The sequence below is a fragment of the Magnolia sinica genome, chromosome 3 (assembly GCF_029962835.1).
Source record: "Magnolia sinica isolate HGM2019 chromosome 3, MsV1, whole genome shotgun sequence".
NCBI lineage: Eukaryota > Viridiplantae > Streptophyta > Magnoliopsida > Magnoliales > Magnoliaceae > Magnolia > Magnolia sinica.
In genome coordinates this window covers 84,049,499-84,069,442 of record NC_080575.1, presented here as the reverse complement: position 1 = coordinate 84,069,442, position 19,944 = coordinate 84,049,499, and the positions used below count along the sequence as shown (strand labels likewise).

Below are 19,944 nucleotides of genomic sequence, written 5' to 3'. Positions count from 1 at the left end.
GAAGAAATCAAGGCACCAGTGGATGTTTTAGGCAGAGACAAGGCCCCGGGGCGAGATGGATTTTCCTTGGCAATATTTCAGGTGTTTTGGGATATGGAAAAGGGGTACTTGATAAAATTCATTGTCAACTTCTTTAATAGTGGTTGTTTAACAGAGTTGGGTGGTGCTTTTAATTACTATTATCAAGAAAAAAGAGGGGGATGAAAGTTCAAGGAATTTTAGACCTATTACTCTCATCGGGGGCCCTTATAAAATTTTAGCTCTAGATTTTGCTTGGTTCTCTCGGATGTAATATCTAAGGCTCGGGGTTCATTTCTGGTCAAATAAAAAAAATTGTATAGCACTTTAATAGCCCACGAGTGCATCGATTCGTAGAATAGGGAAGGTAAAAAAGGTATTGTCTGTAAGCATAACACTGACAAAGGATATGACCATGTCGATTAGATTTCCTTAACTACATGTTGAGCCAGTTGGGTTATGCACAAAAATGGAGGAGGTGGATTTTAGAAAGAGCGCTCAGCCAGGTTCTTGACTTTGGTTGATGGGTCTCACAAAGGCTACTTCAAGGCCATAAAGGTGGATGCACCAGGTCGATTATACTGGAAAAGACCCAACCATTGATCAGGGTTGTCAATCATTTGAGCCCATCTTTCATTCCTTTTGTCTATTAAGAATAAGTTTGATTAGACAATCCTAACCATGTGAGCAATGATTTTGAGATCAGATGGTCTGGATTAATAACATTAAAAAAGGTCCACACATTGATCTAGACTCTTCATGATGTGCACCTTTCACCTATCATACCAAGACCCTAAGGATCACTTTGATTTGATGATTTCAAATATCCGATCAATCGCCAAGAAAATGAACAGTGCAAATTGATTATATTAGGAAACATCCAATCATCGATTTAGACTATTCATCATATGTGTCAGACCTCTAATAAGCTATGCCTCTAAAGAATCGCTTTAACACATCTATAGCTGGTGTTTAAAAAAATGATAAAGAAAAGAATCACTTTAACATGAAAACCTGAACCACCAGATTAATGGAAAAGAAATTGATGACAAATCAAGTTTGGATTCCATGTGGGTGTCACGTTTGATGCCCCTATTTATCTTCAGAATTATGGGGCTATCTATCATATGGACACCACGTGAGAAAGAAAAGCGGGCTTGAGCGAAAAGGCCCTCCCGTGTAATTACTTATGATATTAACTTAAATTAGTTGTTTATAGATTCTCCAGTCAAAGTGATTTTCCTCCTTTTCCCAATAAGTTGACAGCATTACACCATTGGAATATGTTTTTGCCCCGAGCAAGGAGGAATCCGAGAATCCCGTATGTTTTCTGGATTTGGAGATGATTTTCAAGAACGGGAATTGTCATGATATGTCAGCAATCTCTTATGAGAATCATCCATCACTAAAACATATCTTGGTGCCTGAAAGTCGGATAGGCTAGCCTCTACATGAGGGTCATATTGCCCCTACCCAATTTCTATGAAATACAAGATGCTAATTGAGTGGAAAATTCAAACTTTCTTTTTTATGTTGTTATGACATAAAACATAAACTTTGAGGCTCAATAGCTAAATGAATGGCAATTAAATCATGGGTTGTGATCATAGAGAGCATACCACAAGAAAGAAGTGGAATTAATACAATGGATTCGGAACCATCAAATCTCTCTCGTTCAGAAGGGATTAAATTATAACGATAAATTTAATGCATACAAGAAACATCCTTTTTTGGGATAATTCATATTATAATCAATTCAATTTGTAACTCATTATTATCTCCTATAAAGATCTTCCCAATGGGGCCTAAATGACAAGTGCATATCCTTCAGATATGTCCCTAACAGAAGATGTAAGCATCAAATACTTGTTAGCTCTCTACTAACTAACTACGTTTTTTGTTTGTTTGTATTTATACGACAGGGTGTACCTGCCCCTTCAAGGCGATAAAGTGTCCCCCATTTTCTCCAAATTTCTCATTTCAATCTTAAGTTATCTCGATTCCTCGCCCAAATCCATGTCAATGTATGATTTCTCACCCAAATCCATGTCAATGTATGAGAATCATGCCTAAAAATGGATTTGCAATGAAATCCAAGAGAAAATCAAAGGAAAAAAAAAAACCTTATTTTTTTCAAAATTTTCATACCTATAAATTTCCAGTCCACCAAGTCAACAATACACAATTTCTCCATGAATTCGGATCTTCATTCCACAAGACCTAATGTAGAGGTGCTGAAATCCCCTTCCTGTCACAGATATGGAAGAATGGAAAAAAGCATGTTTTTCTTTTCTTTTCTTTTTTCAAATCACTCGTTTACGCTGGAATGCGTTGGCTGATGTTTTTACCAGTATCGGCGATATAGTGTCAACATCAGAAAAAGTATATACTGCAGTCGGTGTGATTTTTTCAACGAGATATTGAGGTTTCGATATTTTATGAAATATCGCCGATATTTCAACGATATCTGGGGGGAAAAAAATGAAAGAAAGCAGTTTCGATCTCGTTCACTCGGCAATACCGATAATATTGATATTGGTAGTGATATTTGGAACGATGCCTGTAATGGACCGTTACAGGTCATTTTTTTCATAACAGCCATTACAACCCCATGACGCATCACGGACAGCTACTGTTACATAACAACCATTACGGCACACCATGATGCCCATATATCATATATTCCAATAAGCCACTAAAGTGCATCCTTTACAAATTGATATAAAAAGAAGTTGCATCATTCATGCATCAATGCTTATATTTGCATGGGTACCTGACTAAATATAAAACCATGGGCAATGAGCTGTGTTCAAGATAGATGATGATCAGCCTAAGCCTGAACCATTTATTCGTCAAGCCTAAATAACAAGCTGCCTAAATACCAAGCTCGGTCCTAAAATATCTGGGCCTAGCCTTTGAACTGACATGGAACCTAGCAAGGTCCGAGTTTTAACAGAAACTTTTTCAACGTGGGTTCATCCTTAGCCCATTTATTTTGCCCTTTTGAAAACAGGGATAGCTCAGCTAGGCTTTATTTAGAAGTTAGACTACCTTATACCTATGATTCCTTTCTTTCTTTTTCTTTTTTGTTTTTCTTTCTTATCTTTATAGCAGTAGCCAGTCACTAGAAAGGTAACAAGTATTTGATGGTTGCATCTTCTGTTAGGGACATATCTGAACAATCTAGACTTGTCCTGTAGGCCCCATTGGGTAGATCTTTATAGGATATATAATGAATTAAAAGTTGAATTAATTATAATATGAACTATCTCATAAAATGGTGTTTCTTGTTTGCATTAAATCTATCATTATAATTTGTTATGATAATCCCTTCGTTTTTTCACACCAAGCTTGGCAGAAATAGAAAGCAATCCCCATTTTTTCCTACATTGTCAATATGCTATGCAAGCTTGGAACTTCTTAGTTAGCCGAATTCAATGTTGCCTAGTTGGAAGGGCAATCCTCGTTGGAAGGGCAGTTCCACTGTTGGAGCAATAGTCCGATCTCTAGGTTCTCTAGGGCCTAGGTCCTTTTGCTATTTGTTGGGAGATATGGAAAGAGGAATGCCAGAATTTTCAAGTGCCTGTAGATATCATTCCAAGCATTGCTGGAGATGATGAGAGGATCAATCATCGAATGGGCATCAGTTCATTGTAGTTTTTCCAATTTATCAGTGTCGGAGATTGGAATTGAATGGGTTAATCTGTGGGAATAGTGAGACAGCCCAGTTAAACACTAAGTTTAACCTGGTTTTGATTTCTTTTCGTGTTCTCTTTCTTTCTGTTTCTTTGTATTTCCGAGAGCTTTCTCTCATGTTTGTTGCTTCTTTCTTTTTTAATAGAAAGCTCAGGTATTTGCTCAAAAAATCAATTGATTTGCTATAACACACTTTGTAGTATATTCTTTAGATGAGTCAGTCCAGTTCATTCTTTGCTTGATGTGTTTCTACTTAGGCCTAGTTGATTCTTAAGCTCTTGAATTTAGACTAACCAGCCCAGTTTATTTGTTCCTTGAGCTCTCTTTTTATATTTTCCAAGTCATTTATAGAATTGCTTTGTTTTGCAAGAAACTTGAATTTTTCTCAATCTTTCTGCTATCTCAAGATAGTGATTATAGTGATTATAAACGGCTTAGTTTATTTGCAGTCTTGAATTAGAATTCTTCCTTTTCCCTTAATAAATTGTATTTACTATTTTCTTTAATTGTCATCTTCATTATTCAAATCTTAATTGATAGTCTTCAGGCGCATTTCCTTACTGGCCATGGTTTGCTTGCTGTGGAAGGAGTGAAACAATCTAATTTTTAGCAATAATATGATACTAATAGAGGTTGTGTAAGGGGGGCTATGGGCACGTCCATTTCCTAAGCATTGGGGCTAAACCACTTTCTGGGTTGTAAAAAGGAAAATCTTAGGGGGGTTTGGGATGGAATGATGGAACTGTGGGGGCTGGGCTGCCGGATAACCTCTCGCCATCCCCTTTCCCCTGTTGCCCATTTGTATCCTATTTGTTTGTTGCCAATAGTTTATGTTACCACTCAAAAGAGATGGAGGAAAACAAGAAAGGAAAAAAAGAAAAAAGAAAAAAGTATCACTAGTACATTGAGTATTATGAGAAACATTGCTTACCTGCACGGCTTGCATTTGATGCAGATCTGCAAGTGCCTTCTGCCTTGACTGCCAGCAAGATTTCAGCTTTGGTTAGAAAATGTTCATATCCACAAAGTATATATGTTCGTGTGTGGGTGTGCTTCGGTACAAGTTAGATAAGGCTGAAGATAAAAATTCTTTGCAATCTTTATGGATGTCATATTTCGTTGTTTTTTTATCAGCCCAAAATCATGCAAAACAAATTTACTTGGCTTAAGAACGGAACTCCAAAATATACAACATGCATACTTAGGACGCAAATCAAATGACTAGGTCCCACCTAGGCTGAGGGCTAGTTTATCTTCATCTCTCTATGATCAATTGAGGCGCTGCAATGGCAGGGAAGGGTCCCCCTTTTTTCTTGTCTTTAGTTGCGCATAACATGTTGCTGTTTGAATTGCTGCAGCATACTCACTGTGTTTGACTTCTTTTCTCCTTTTTAATAAAATTCATATTCATCAAAAAAAAAAAAAACCCTAAACCATCTCAATTTGTTCTTTGTGGGGGGTTGCAAATGGGTTGGATAAACCTGATGCATCATTGGACCAATCCTTAACAAAAAAAGGGTCTGGAACTCAATTTGGACCCACTAGAGCAAGTATGGGTCCAAAAAGTTCACCCCAACTGCAAAATGCCTGTCCAGGGCCCTCTCAAAATCAACCCAACTGACCCAAACCCAAATTTTAAATGGGTCTGATTTGGATCAAACCCAACAATAAATGGATAAGAATCTCAATCTGGACACACTACAACAGGCTTGTTTCAAAGTTCACCCCACTACAAAACGTTGGGTCCAAGAACTCTCAAAAATCAACCCAACCCTGACCCAGACCCAAACCCAATTTCTAATTGCAGCATGCCTAATAAGTGTTATGCCTTCAAGAGTCTTAAGTGGGAAAATGCCAAACCAAATGTTTCAACTGGCCAGGTCATTGTTTTTTATTACTCATAAAAGTGTTGGTTGTGTATTATTGTACATGTCCCGACATTCATCACCATCAATTGGATGCTAAAGAAATCAAATGCATATTAATTTGATACTCTAGTTCTAAAAATGGATACAAGCGCTATTGTCCAGGAGCCTAAGGCAAATAGTTTATCTTTATGAATGATAACTTTTTGTAGAATATTCCATTTTACTCTTCTCCAGTTGAGTGTCTCTCTAGGTCTCATGTTCAATGAGGACAGCCTTCTATTTATAGTGTCATTCTTCCTGTTCTTGAGTCCTTTTGTTCAACCTTCTGCTACAACTTTGTCTCCATCTACTGGTTCCTCACCACCTCGGCAAATTGAAATTAAGAAAACATGAATCTAACAGATGTATGTTTTCTCATTGCCAGGCCCAAGTCCCAATAAAGGGGGGTTGTGTCAGGTTGGCAGCCAGCGTCAAACTAATGCCAAAACGTCTAACATGAATCCGAACAACATGATGATGATATATCGAATGGAAGGACAGAGAAAAGACTTTCTTATGATGACATCACACCATCAAACGATCTAGACTTAGGTATTGCTTCTTCTCTTCCTCCAAATACTAATCCAAATTATCTTCCCATTGACTTACACAAAGAGAGAAATACATGTAAAGTTCATCCAATTGCTAATTTCATCTGACACAAGTCTCTATTCCTTCATATCATGCTTTTCTGTTAATGTTTCTTCTGTTTCATTGCCTTCCAGGGTTAGTCAAGTCTTACACACAGACTACCTAGTGCAAAACGACTATTTAAGCAATAGAGCTCCTGGTTGCATCGAGACTCTTGGACTGCCCAATCATTTGATCTTAGATTGTCCGATCTCAAGGTGTTCCATAGCGGTAACAGCAGGCGTAATGGTGCCCACAGTTACTGATACGCTGAATCAGTGTAACGGCCAATACGCCTGTATCAGTTAAATTTCTTTCTTTCTTTCTTCTTTTTTTTCTGCACAAAATCCAAAAATAAAATTCAAAAAAATCTGAAATTTTGTAAATATTCCAAATATGCATTTGTTTATAATTTTAAACATGTTTATGGTAGTATAACGGTCCAGACTTTGGTTAGAATGCTATATTGGGCTATCTGATGAATTTATGAATCTAATAACCTAGAATTGACTGCAAACATTTTATATTTAATTTTCTAACTATATAATATCAATATAAATTTATTAAAATGAATGTAATACCAAAACATCTCATATTTGCAGGTTTTACTATTATTTATAGTATTTGTATATCACATACCTCGCAACTTGCAAACATTTCATGTCAACATACAGAGTCTAGAGATTTTTGTGTCCTATTATGTAATTCGTATACCTAGCAATATGATATCATTTCCCCTAATGGACGGTCTAAATCGATTTACTGGAATGTCTAGGTGTACCAATGCAACTATTAGCACTACAAGTTGCAATGCTCTAAGAGAACTAGATGTGTGTAGGGTAAAATACATGGTGTCGACTACCTTAAATCAGCCCTATAAATGATCACATGGAGTTATTATTCGGAGTGTCCCCGATATTATCCCCATCTCCAACTTAGTGATACCAATAACATGGGTAGTCTTAGAAATTTCAGGTATCAGCGATGTATCGCTACATGTCATCAGTGTATTGATATCGCCAATATTTTTTACTTTGTAAATTCCAAGTGTCGCTTGTTTCGCCAATGTATCGACTACATTAAATCAGCCCTATTAATGATCACATGGACATATTATTCGGAGTGACCCCAATATTATCGAAATATCCTCGATATTATCCCCATCTCCAACTCAATGATACCGATAACACATGTAGTCTTAGAAATTTCAGGTATCAGCGATGTATAAGTGTCGTCAGTGTATTGATATCGCCAATATTTTTTACTGTGTAAATTCCAAGTGTCGCTTGTATCGCCAATGTATCGATATCATAAAAAATCTGTTTATTGAAAAAAAAAAAAATCCAATTTTGATTTTTTTTTTTTTTGGGCGCATGGTTGTATGCAGTGTTCAAATTGTCGACGATAATATCGATCGTATCGCGATATTATTGTTATCGCAACATGGGTGCCCATAGCCTTTCGTTTCCTTTCCAATTGTCGATGATTTCTCGGCGAAATATTGTTTTTATCGATATTCTAAAATGTCAATGGATGTTTGGTTGAATGGATAGATGAGATGGTTAGATGGATAGATGGGATGGCTAGACTGGTTTCTTACGACAACACATGCTTGTAGGCCCCCATTAAATGGAAACTTGTTGTGTATTACATTCGTTTTGCAAATTTTTTTATTCCTAAATATGCAAATATGCGTATTTTAGATTGTCGATATGCGTATTTTAAATATGCAAATATGCATATTTCGGTCAGTGAAACTTATAGCAATACCGATATTGTTTCCATATCTCCGGTCAGCAAGACTTATAGCAATACCGATACTTTGAACTCTGCATGGAGTCGAGTACTTCACTAGTTGATCCAACATACATTTGATCCAACATACATTTCATGGGCTCCCATGAAAAAATCACACTGATTGTGAATGATCAAATCCAAACCATAAGAGGGCCTTCTTTTTTTGTAGGCATTCTTTTTAGTGAGATAGTAGGATGATCTAATGAAACTAATATTCTAGAACCATAACCAATCCTTCATGGGTCCAACAACTAAATGTAACAACACATTGATTGGACCTACTTTTAAATAAATGATCTTGATCATACATCCATCCATTTTTATTTTTTTTGGCAATTGATTAGATGGATAGAATGGCCCATCGGTCTTTTCATGGTAGCCCATGATATGAATAGTATGATTCATACCATATCACACCCCATGCAATATGAAACATAGGTTCAAATCACAAATTCCAATTTATCGTAATTGAATCGTATGAATCATATGATTATTGTATGAATTGAACAATTATCATACTTATGGTAATTGTGGACTGTGTAAAAAGCGCCCACAATTACATTAAAAAATCTTCTGTCATTTCCTAAATATTTTTCCTTCTTGTTTTTTACCCTTTTTCTTTTAAAACATGTAAAAGACCCTTCCCATAAAATCCTTATTTTGTCTTTTTAGAGAGAGGAGATTTGGGGATTTTGAAACCCATTGGACCTGGGGCTTTGTCCCAATCAAGTAAAAAGAACACTTCTATCACCTTATCCTCCTCCAAAGTCCTTTCCAAGCATGCTACCTCTGCACCATCAATCTGTTAATCTTCAATCAAAACCAATCATCCGCTGCTAGCAACTCTTAGTAGCATCGAACAATGGATTCCCGGATAACTGCCTTTTCTTCCACTCTTTCATTAAATCACTACTAAGCTCTTCTAGTGTTAGCAATACCATGGAAAAACTTGGAAGTCTTATCCCCTTCTTTGAGCTATGCTGCCCTCAACCTTTGCCTCCATCTGATTTCTCTTTTATGAGATTTTTCTCAAGCTCCGCTTTCAAGGTTTGCCTCTCAAGCATATCATCTTCCCTCAGTGGCCTTCCTTCATCCTTGAAATCAATACATTAGATAGCTTCAAGCAATTTCCATTTTTCTTAATCCACCGAACCCCCTTTTTTATTTTTACCTAGTCTGTAGTTCTCCCCTTCAATAACTTCAGCTTCAACATAAGCCTCTAACCAGCCCACCATTCCTTCACCAACAGGATGAAACCGCTATCTTCCAAGCATGCAAGCTTAAATATAAAAGGTTCTGGCCCCCATAACTCTAATACTATCATATTATGAATAGACACCGAATGCCGAACCCCTTTACACTATACCTGGAAAGCATTCTTCCATTCAGAGGAGACAAGAAGCCTATCAAGATAAGACACTTCTGGTCCATCTTGACTGTTCAACCAAGTGAAATTGCATCCTAATAAGGGAAGATCATAAGCTGATTATCCAAGCCGAGAACTCACACATACCTCTGGAGGAATATGTGTACCATTCAACTTCTCATGTGGATATCCAACTGCGCTGAAATTCCCTCCAACACAAAAGGGAAGAGACCATAAACTGTTGACGCTATCTAGATCCACCCACAACCGTTACCTCACACCACGATCATTAGGACCACAAACAGGCATGAACACCCTTCTCGCCTCTTTATCCACGGATCTATAAAGAATGGAAACAGATAATTCCCCTTCTTGTCACTCTTCCTTCACCAACGCGCTCGAGTCCCAAACCAACTTGATGCCTCCCAATGTTCCAACCACATTCTTGGCTACCCAATCACTGCTACCACCACACCAACCCATTGTCCTAATCATTCTTCTTAGTTTCCTAAAACGTAGCAACACGACATCCGCATCTTGCGTACTTGCACATGCTTGATAATTTTGTTTCTCAGGCAACCCATGTGATGTGGACATTCGAGCACCATATTGAGTATATCAGAGGAGGAGACGAGTTGTGCCCCATGCCCCGGTTTCTCTATGGCTAGATGATCATTACGTGGAGCCAGACTCCAGATCGTAGGTGCGTAGAAGACCCCACATGCATATTTGGTGCATCATTGAAGACCCTACATTGGGGAGATACATGTGGGTTGCTTATTGGAAGCATCGAGATACATTTTACACGTGGAGACACGTTTTTCGCCTTAGCTAGGGGTTATTTTATATTTGTTCGAGAGTTGGGGGATGATGTCTTATTTTGGTTTAAAAGTAGGAGGTACTTCGAATTTTTTCTTATTTAGGTGTCTTTTTTTATAAAAGTCCCAAGTTGAGACTATTTAAGGGTTATGAGAACCCTAATTTGGGTATGCTATGATTATTATGAATGAGATTTCTCTGCTATGGTTTCTCCTTGCATTTTCCTGTGATTGGAATGGTGTGATGCCATGGTGTGAAGCCATTAATCTTAATCCAAATTAGTTTTCTTCTCTCTATTTCTATTTCTTTCAAATTTTCCACTTTTCTTAACCCATCTCCACAATATTCATTCCCAATTCTCATCCTTACCAAAACCCAATCCAAACGATGCAGGACAATTAACCACTTGCTCTAAAAGCTCGAACTGTTAGAGCATGGCGAATCAATCCCTTTATCTCATAGCTCAGGCCCCACATCTCATGGGTTAGGACCTCGGCCGAACCCCCCTCTCATGGGCCCCAAATCACATGGTTACCGCCTCTCACGAGTGGGGCCCGCCTCACACAAGCCACCCACCTCACACGGGCCGCCAACCCCGAGTGTCCCTGCATCCCATAGGCTACCCCACTTGAGCCCGGTGTGAAATGCCCCTGCATTAATCACCTCCGGTGAGGAATCTCAAACATGAGACCTCCCTTGTGGGCCCCAAATCACATGGGTACTGCCCACCCCAAGTATGCCCCTGCATCCCACAGGCAACCCCACTCGAACCCAATGTGAAAATGCCCCTGCGTTAGTCACCCCCGGTGAGGAGTCTCGAACACGAGACCTCCCGCTCTGATACCAATTTGATGCAGGACAATTAACCACTTGCTTTAAAAGCTCGAACCGTTAGAGCATGGCAAATTAATCCTTTTATCTCATAGCCCAAGCCCCACATCTCATGGGTTAGGACCTCGGCCGAACCCCCCTCGTGGGCCCCAAATCACATGGGTACCATCTCACACGAGCCATTTGCCTCTCACGGGTGGGGTCTGCCTCACACGAGCCACCCGCCTCACATGGGCCACCCACCCCGAGTGTGTCCCCGCATCCCACAGGCTACCTCACTCGAGCCCGGTGTGAAATGCCCCTGCATTACCAGACCACATCAAAACCAAACCTAAATCTACACCCTCTCTTTCCCTCAACCTGTGAACAGTGTCGTAAATAGTGTTGTGAACAATGCCGTGAATAGTGATTTCTCACTTCCATTCCCTTTTTCTCCTATTTCCTAACTTTTAAACCATAAGTTCCTAAATCATCAATTCTAGAACCCTCAATCCCCAATACCAAACCCTTAACCTAATTCCCAGTTAATCCAAACCTATAATACTTAACCCTTGATGGACATATGTGAATCCCAAGGGGCCAAAATTCATGCATAAATAGAAAAAAATATTAAAAAATTATTAAACGGCACCCCAAATCTGTAAAATGCACATTAACATGTTCTGCTATGATTAACATATCATATGACATGATTAAAACAGCAAAACATATTAAAAAAAAGTATAAATATCTATTTTTAACGAATTTCTGAAAAATGGCCCACCGAGCTTTGATTCAAAAAAATCTGTAATATAATGTGTTTTTATCTCAAATACCTAGCCAAGGTTGGTCGAAATTAGTAGTAGAAGGAGTGAGAAATAGTTTGGAAGCAAGAAGTTTCAAAAAAACAGCAAAAACAGAGCTAAAAATGAAAAAAAAAAAGTTACAGTTACGGCCGTTACACCCCGTAACGGGCCTGTATCGGCCGATACGGGTACAAAATCGGGTATCGGACGATACGACTCCGAAACGCGTAATGGTTCCCACCGTTACCGTTACGTATCGGCCGTTATGGCCGATACGTAACCAACCATTTTGGCACACCTTGTTAAAAGGGCATAAGTATTAGAAGCACAAAAATGCAGGTATTGAAGATAAATGAAAGAAATTTGATTATTCGTATCAGCAACTAAAAGATTTGATTATTTGTATCAGCAATGCTAGATTCAGAACCATGAGACAGAATGAATCTTCCAACGCAATAATTTATAAGAGGAAACTGTACATACAGACTGGTTGGTTGCCCATCGTTCATAATAATGTGTGTATCTCTCCAAAGAATTTTTCGCCATTTCCCTTCTTTTCTCAGTCTCGTCATACTGCAAGCAACACAAGGAACACCAAGATGATGTCGTAAATGCTCAAAGATGCCGCTGACAGCACCAAATAGTTGAAAAAGATAATCATACCGCTCCCTCCTGCTTAGCGGTTTCATATCGATTACAGGCATAGAAGCCACCTGTCCTCTCACCATGATCTGACCATGCACCAAGGCACAGCCTGCAACAATATCAGAAGAAGAAATGCACTAAGCAAGAAACAACTAGGAGGAATGAAGGACTCAATTTATCATTTTGGAGATTAAAATAGAAAGCCATAAAATCTTACCAGCAAAACTCGAATTTACAAGGAGGTGTGCATGTGATATGCATACACCCTTGGTTCTTTTCAATTGGCCGCTTGCACTTCGGACAAGGCTTAGAATTAGCTAATATCCTGACCATTACATCAGCAATTTATATTAGCATTATGCTTAAATGACAACAAGAACCAGGTAATATGATAAAACATCTGGCACCAAGAATCAAATATCTTCCCTTTATTAGATGCACCTTCTAGTAATATATTAGATAGCTTGCATTCAACCAAGAAAATAACACCTATTTACACAGAACAAAGGGGATGCAAGGAGTTGCACCAACAATCAGGGATCAAACTTACAGTGAACTCTGAGTGTGTTGAACAAAATTTCAAGGCAAGAAACAAGGATATCAAAAATCAGTTTCATGGTAGAACAATTGAAGCTATTTGTCTTTTGGCCACAGCTTTTCTCATAAATCCTAACAATCTAAGACAGGCATAATAGGATTAGTGTAGCTGACCCCGATTAGTTGGGATAAGACTTTGATGATGATGATGATGATGATGATGGGAGAGTACAGAGACATGAGGAAGAATCTACACATTATAGATTTGGCGAAAGCATAATATAAAGTACCTAGGGAGATTGTGTGGTGGTGATGGGAAGGGAAGGGGTCCCAACTGGATATATCGGCATCACTAAGACGTATAACTGGCACCGTTTCGAGAGTGAGAACAGCTTATGGTGAAACAAGTGTTTTCAGTAGCGTACGCTACGGAACATAGTATAGCTAAAACACTATGAACCGTACACTTGTAGCGTTCATCTTTGGTATGATACTCAACATGTAGCATAGGATGTAGCCCTGGTAGCGTACGCTACCTGAAAACCCTTTTCTTTTAAGCTTTTTTAGTGTTAGTTCTATAGATATTTGGAAATGGTGCTGACTCGTCCCCATCACGCGTAGCAGTACATTAGGTCAATCCAGGCCATCCAAATTGTGGTCCCTACCGTGGATAGATTGTATGTCTATTATTACACCCATCAGACAATCCTAACCATCCGAATTTGGGCATGAAAATGTATGGCTAGAGAGTTTTTAGTAGTTTGAAATGGTATCAGACTCACAAAACATAAACCCTTTTATAAAACTAAAGCCTTTTGAAAGAGGGGTTTTCATAATCCCACGCAACTTAAGTGTTGATGCTTCCAGCCGAAATAATAATAATAATAATAATAATAATAATAATCATGCATTCAATTCTCTCCAATCCATTGAACCATTTGGGGAAAAATTTTAGGGTTCTGATCAGCCCTATGAAAGGATCCTATGGCTAGAATTTCAAAGGCATTGGACGCCAAATAAAGGAGAAATTAGAATTCCCCCATTTCACGTTCGTACGGCTGTGGGTGTTGCGATTTGCGATTTCAGCCTAATTTGGAAGACAAATAAAGGTATGTTTATAACTATTGACCACAATTAGTTATTTTTATTTTTATTTTATTGATAAAATTATTGATTTAGGTTATATTTTGTCATTTTTTTCCCTCTAATATCCCTTTGGTTGCCATTTTGTCTTCTTCTTTTTTCTTTTTTTTTTTCATTTTTTCCCTCCGAGGATGTCGGTTCTATAGAATAAGCTTGTTTGACACGCATGTGTTGCATATGGCCACTACTTTAGTGTTTTGCAAAGAAATGGCCCAATCGTTTTAGTGTTTTGTATTGCCACCGTCTTAAGCCTTTTTCTTTAATTTTCTTTGCTATTTTTATATTTATTTATATTATTTATCCTACTTTCTACCATTTTAATAAAAAAAATAAAAGTATTGAGTAGCTTATGCTACAAGCTATAGAGGGTACATTGGTATGCTATATACACTATTTAAAACACTAGTTTATATGGGCAAACACTACAATTGTGTACACATTCTAGCTTATTCAAGTTCAATTAACAATTCTGGCTTTATGATTTTTATTCATCATTCATATCATGTGCATGCATAAAGCTAATGAACAAAAAGGTTTGGCTTTTTTTTTTTTTTTTTAAAGGCAAAAGGCATCCCTTGGAAGCAAGGTGTTCCGTTGCGGTATCAGTGAGCATAACGGTGCCCACCGTTACAGATACGGATATGCCCCATATCGGCCGATACGGGGTGTGTAATGGTGCAAAAAAAAAAAAAAAAAAAAAAAAAAAGGAAAAATATCCATTAAATTCGGAATATTCTAAATATTCCAAATATGCATTCATTTATTATTTGGAACATGTTTATGGTAGTGTAACGGTCCACTCTTTAGTGAGAATGCTATATCAGGTTGTCTGATGGATTTATGAACCTGACAACCTGGAATCAACTGCAAACATTTTATATTTAGTTTTGTAACTATATGATATCTATATAAATTTACTATAATGAATGTAATTACAAAACATCTTATATTTTCAAGTTTTCCTTTTATTTATAGTGCTACTGCATTGCATACTTCGTGACTCACATACATTTCATTTCAATATATAGAGTTTAGGGACTTCTGTATCCTATTATGTAATTCATATACCTAACAATTTGATATCATTTTCCTCAATAGATCTAAAAATAATAATAATAAATTAAATTGGGGTAAATAGTGTTGTCAATTCGAGGATGATTAGGGGACAGTTTGATGCCCTAAACTAGCCTCAAATTAATGCAATCTATTGGCACTTATCCCACTAATGGATTGGTGGACATTTATTGGACAGTGAAAAATGAAAAATATCAAATGGTCCTATTTCAAAAAACAAGTGTTTGCAAACTAATAGTGAAAATTGTTCAAACAATTTAATTTTGGGATTGTGACTTAGAGTTTATATATACCTCATGTATAAATTTTTAGGGCCATGTATTCACTCGATTATGTATTATATATACATGTCATCCATCCATTTTGTCAACTCACTTAAGGGTATTGGAAAAAAAAGAGGTAAATCTAGATCTCAGGTGGACCACTAGTGGGCCAAGCGAGCCGCCTCGATGTATTTGTATATCCATGTCATCAATCCGTTTTGCCAACTCATTTTAACGCATGGTCCAAAAATTCAGGTAGATCTAAATCTTCGGTGGACCACTGGTGAGCATGCCTTTAAAAGTGGGGCCCACCTCAATGCATTTGTTGTATATCCATGTGGTCCATCCTTTTTACCCATTTATTTCAGGGCATGGACCAAAAAATGAGGCTGATCCAAATCTTAGGTGGATCACAAAATAAGGATTTAATTCCCACCATTAAAAATTTCTTAACACATTTTATTTTGGGATCAAGCTGTTATTTGTGTTCTCCCTTCATCAAGGTGAAGGTCCGTGTTACCTCATCAATAGGTTGGATGGAAAATAAACATTATAATGGGCCCTAAGAAGATTTTAACGGTGGGCATTCAATCCTAACTGCGTGATCCAATTGAGATTTTGATCCCTTCATTTCAAGGATCATGCCTCAAAATGAACCTGAAAAATTATGGATGGCATGGATTTACTATACATAAATCAAGGTGGGCCCCACCCCACGTAATAAAATAGTGTGTGCACCATGCAGCGAGCACTGCAGAGTATAAAAAAGAAAAAAGAAAACTGCGTGGCTGTGAAACAGCCACGCTAGTCCATTAGTTTTTTCTGGAAATAAGAAAGAGGGGACTGAAACGAGAGAGAGAGAGAGAGAGAGAGAGAGAGAGAGAGAGAGAGAGAGAAGAAGGAAAAGGGCAGCAATTGCTGCCACCGCAACCGTAGTAGCACCACAGCCGCAGCCTAATAATAATAATAATAAGAAGAAGAAGAAGAAGAAAAGGAAAAAAAAAGGTACGTTTTTTTTTCATTTTTTCCATTTTTCTTTAGGGTTATGGCCCGTAACGTTTGTTAAGGTACCGTAACGGCCGTTACGGTCCCGTAATGGCCGTTACAAACCCAAAAAACAGAGGTGCCCCGTTTCGGGGCCATATTGCGTAACGGTTGATACAGTTATCGTTACGTATTGGCCGTTAAGGCCGAAACATAACCGATTTTGAATACCTTGCTTGGAATAGAGGGAAGGACTGGAATGTAATTCCCAAACCATATGTCCATGCGAAAGGATCGATGTCATTGGGAATGCTTATATCTATGATAATGCCTAGTCCCACTTCGATCAATGTAATGATAAATGTATGGTCCCGTACCAACAGTCTTACTCAACTGGATGATATAGGGTACTGCTCATGAGCCATTATAAGTATCTAGTAAAATGTTTAAGCTCATGAAGTACATACAAGATATACCCAAGCCATTATATACCACGGTGCCACATATTACTCAACTGGAGTGAGAGAATGTTAGCATTGGCCCTTTAAGGGGAGTAACACAAGGTATTTGTGTCCGGTTGGTGATTTGGACGATTTGGATCATAAAGATGAGGGGCACATAGCTATAGTTGTACGTATGTATTTTAGGCCATTATACTTTTATCTCTTTACATATGAGGAGATTATAAACAACAAAGACATTGCCTTTTACGTAAAGAGGGTGTAAAGAGATAGGAAGCTGACAACAAAATCTATATAGGTTCTTCTCGTCCCCAACTCCATTTGTCATCTCACGCACAAGGCTTCCCATCTGGTGATGCATTCAAGCAAAAAGGAGGAAGATTTGAGTGCACAATCATTTCCTTCCTCAGACTCCAACAATGGCAGAAACAAGTACGTTCTCTATAAACAAAATCTAAAGTCTGATCTAATTGATGGATGAGATCCATGGGCAGATAGGCAATTTTTTGCCAAAGGGCTAGTGCTAGGAACTAGCACCTATGCACCAAGCACTACACAACCCCACCCGAGTTTCAAGATCCTTCTAACTCGGTGTCGTTCCTACTTCGGAATCTCACTCTAGCTCTTGCTTCCTACCTATTTCTACTTGTTTACATTTTGAAAGAGGGGCCTCCCCGCTCCTGCACCCAAATTTGTTGCAGCTACGATTCGCACTTTGTGCAACTATAGTCATGCCTTCAATAGTAAGTGCTAGACATGTTTTGGTCCCTCATGCTCTAAAGCATTAGACACCATGTACTGCCGAAAGTCATGAGCCATCTCAACCTTAGACTCTCAGAATATGAACCTAAGACCCAAGCCTTTGGCATCATTCCATATGGTTTAGTAGGTCACTAGTATTAGATGCTATACTTACATCCTCTAGCACGTCAAACCCATGGCAATGCTAGAACACAAAATTTCCAATTGAGACAACGTTGTCAGAATTTGTCCAACTTGGTAAATAGCACACAAGCATTGTACATGCTATAGCTATCTTGATACCATATAGAATCTTATACGATTCATAACTATACAACCATTTGACGCTTCACGACTACAATAGATATGTAACAAGTTAACCATGATTGCATCTCAACACCCAACAGCTACACAGAAAGCCTAATGCTCACGAGCTACCAAGGATCTTGACACTACTGGCTCCAAAGATGATTAGTGATTGCAATCAACGTTGTCATGTGCGATCGCACATTCGCATATGCGCACACATGAGAATAGATCGCATATGCGATCACTGCACATACGCGATCGCATATGCCACATGTGCGATGATATGTGATCGCATACAGCATATGCGATCACATAGTTGCCAATGGTTAGAAATCTAACCGTTGGAAATTTTATTTTATTTTTAATCCTGATTTTTTCTCTATAAAAAGGGATTCTAAGCACTCTTACATGCACTCAAAGCTCAAACTCTCTCTATCTCTATTTTGCTCTCTTACACTCTCTCTTACACAATTCCAAGCCCTAAACTCCACTCCTTCATCCATATTTCTTTCAAGAAGATTGAAGTTTCAATCAAGGGACAAGTACATACATCTACAAGGATTCAAGAATCAAGATTCAAGAGACATTACAAGACAACCAACCTCTCCATCATCCATTGAATTGAACTCTCTTTCCAGTTTCTAATTTTTCCAAGTTATAAATATTCACACAACACACCCACCACTCTCTCTTTCAATCTCATTCTCTCTTAAAGTTTCATAATCATATATGCAAGTTCTAAGTTTTCTAACAACTTCTAACTTTTTTTTTTAGTTTGTTACTTTGTTACAAGTTATAAATTAGTGTTGTGTTAGTGACTTAGTGTTACAACTTACAACTTACAACAACACAATTTTACAAGTCTATATTCTACATAATTCTAGAATCAAGATCAAGACTCAAGGGTCAAGGACTCAAGGCAAAAGTGAAGACAACTTACACAAGAAGTGAAGATTGAAGAATTTGGAACCTCTTTTTAAAATTGTAATTGTAATTTTGTTTGTGTGTAAATCTCTCTCTCCCTCTCTTTTACTACAAGTCTACAAGTGTAACTCAACTCTCTCTCTCTCTCTCTCTCTCCCCCAAGTCCCATCTCTTTACTCTTAGTCTCTTACTTTAGTTTTTACTTTTTAGTTTACTTTCTCGTTACTTTTTAGTACTAGGCTACTAGCAATCAATACACACACCACTAACATAATGTCTTCTTCCCAATCTTCCTCTTTGAAACCCAAGTTGAATGACCCGGGTTGGAAGTGTGGGTACTACCGTAGTGTTTCGGATAAGACTCACATAGTATGTGAGTTATGTGGGTTCCGGTGGCATTACAAGGCACAAGCAACACCTTGCATATTTACCGGAGTTAAATGCAAAAGCATGCGACAAAATTACTCCAAAAATCCGAAGGGAGATCATGGAGTATATGGAAAAACAGTCAAGAAAGAGATACGATAGTGTCCTATGTCAGGAGGAATATTTGGAACAAGATACATATGAAGATATAAACGCAGTTAATATAGATGAAGCTAGTCCCACTCACCCTACTTCGACAGGCCGGTCTAGACCACAAGTACAACCAACGGTCTCGAAAAGAGCCCGAGGGCATGGGCCCATGGATAGATGGTGTAAACCACACCCCGAGAATGTGATCGACCAAAGGGGTCGAAGCAAAGGGTCGGTTCAAACAACTTTAGAGAACTGGTATAAACAAAAAGATAGGAAAACCACTATTCAATATATTGTTAAGTGGTTTTACCAAACCGGCATTGCTATCAGCGCTGCTAAATCGAGAAGCTTCAAAGTAATGGTTGAGGCTATAGGTCAATTTGGACCTGAGCTTAAACCTCCTTCATATCATGAAATGAGGGAGACGTGCCTGAAAACTGAAGTTGAATATACATGATCCTTCATAACTAAATATAAGGAATCGTAGAAAACATA

At 38.1% G+C, this 19,944-nt stretch overlaps 1 protein-coding gene across 1 annotated transcript in view; it reads right to left on the bottom strand.

The window, feature by feature from the left end:
* Positions 1-19,944, bottom strand: part of LOC131240097 (probable E3 ubiquitin-protein ligase ARI8) — a 116,864-nt gene that overhangs the window by 8,291 nt on the left and 88,629 nt on the right. Inside the window, exons 8-11 of the mRNA XM_058238140.1 lie at positions 12,712-12,819; positions 12,513-12,603; positions 12,333-12,422; positions 4,646-4,693 (exon numbers count right to left, since the gene is read on the bottom strand). Of these exons, the coding sequence (XP_058094123.1) occupies positions 4,646-4,693; positions 12,333-12,422; positions 12,513-12,603; positions 12,712-12,819 (337 nt within the window). The remainder of the gene's footprint in view (positions 1-4,645; positions 4,694-12,332; positions 12,423-12,512; positions 12,604-12,711; positions 12,820-19,944) is intronic.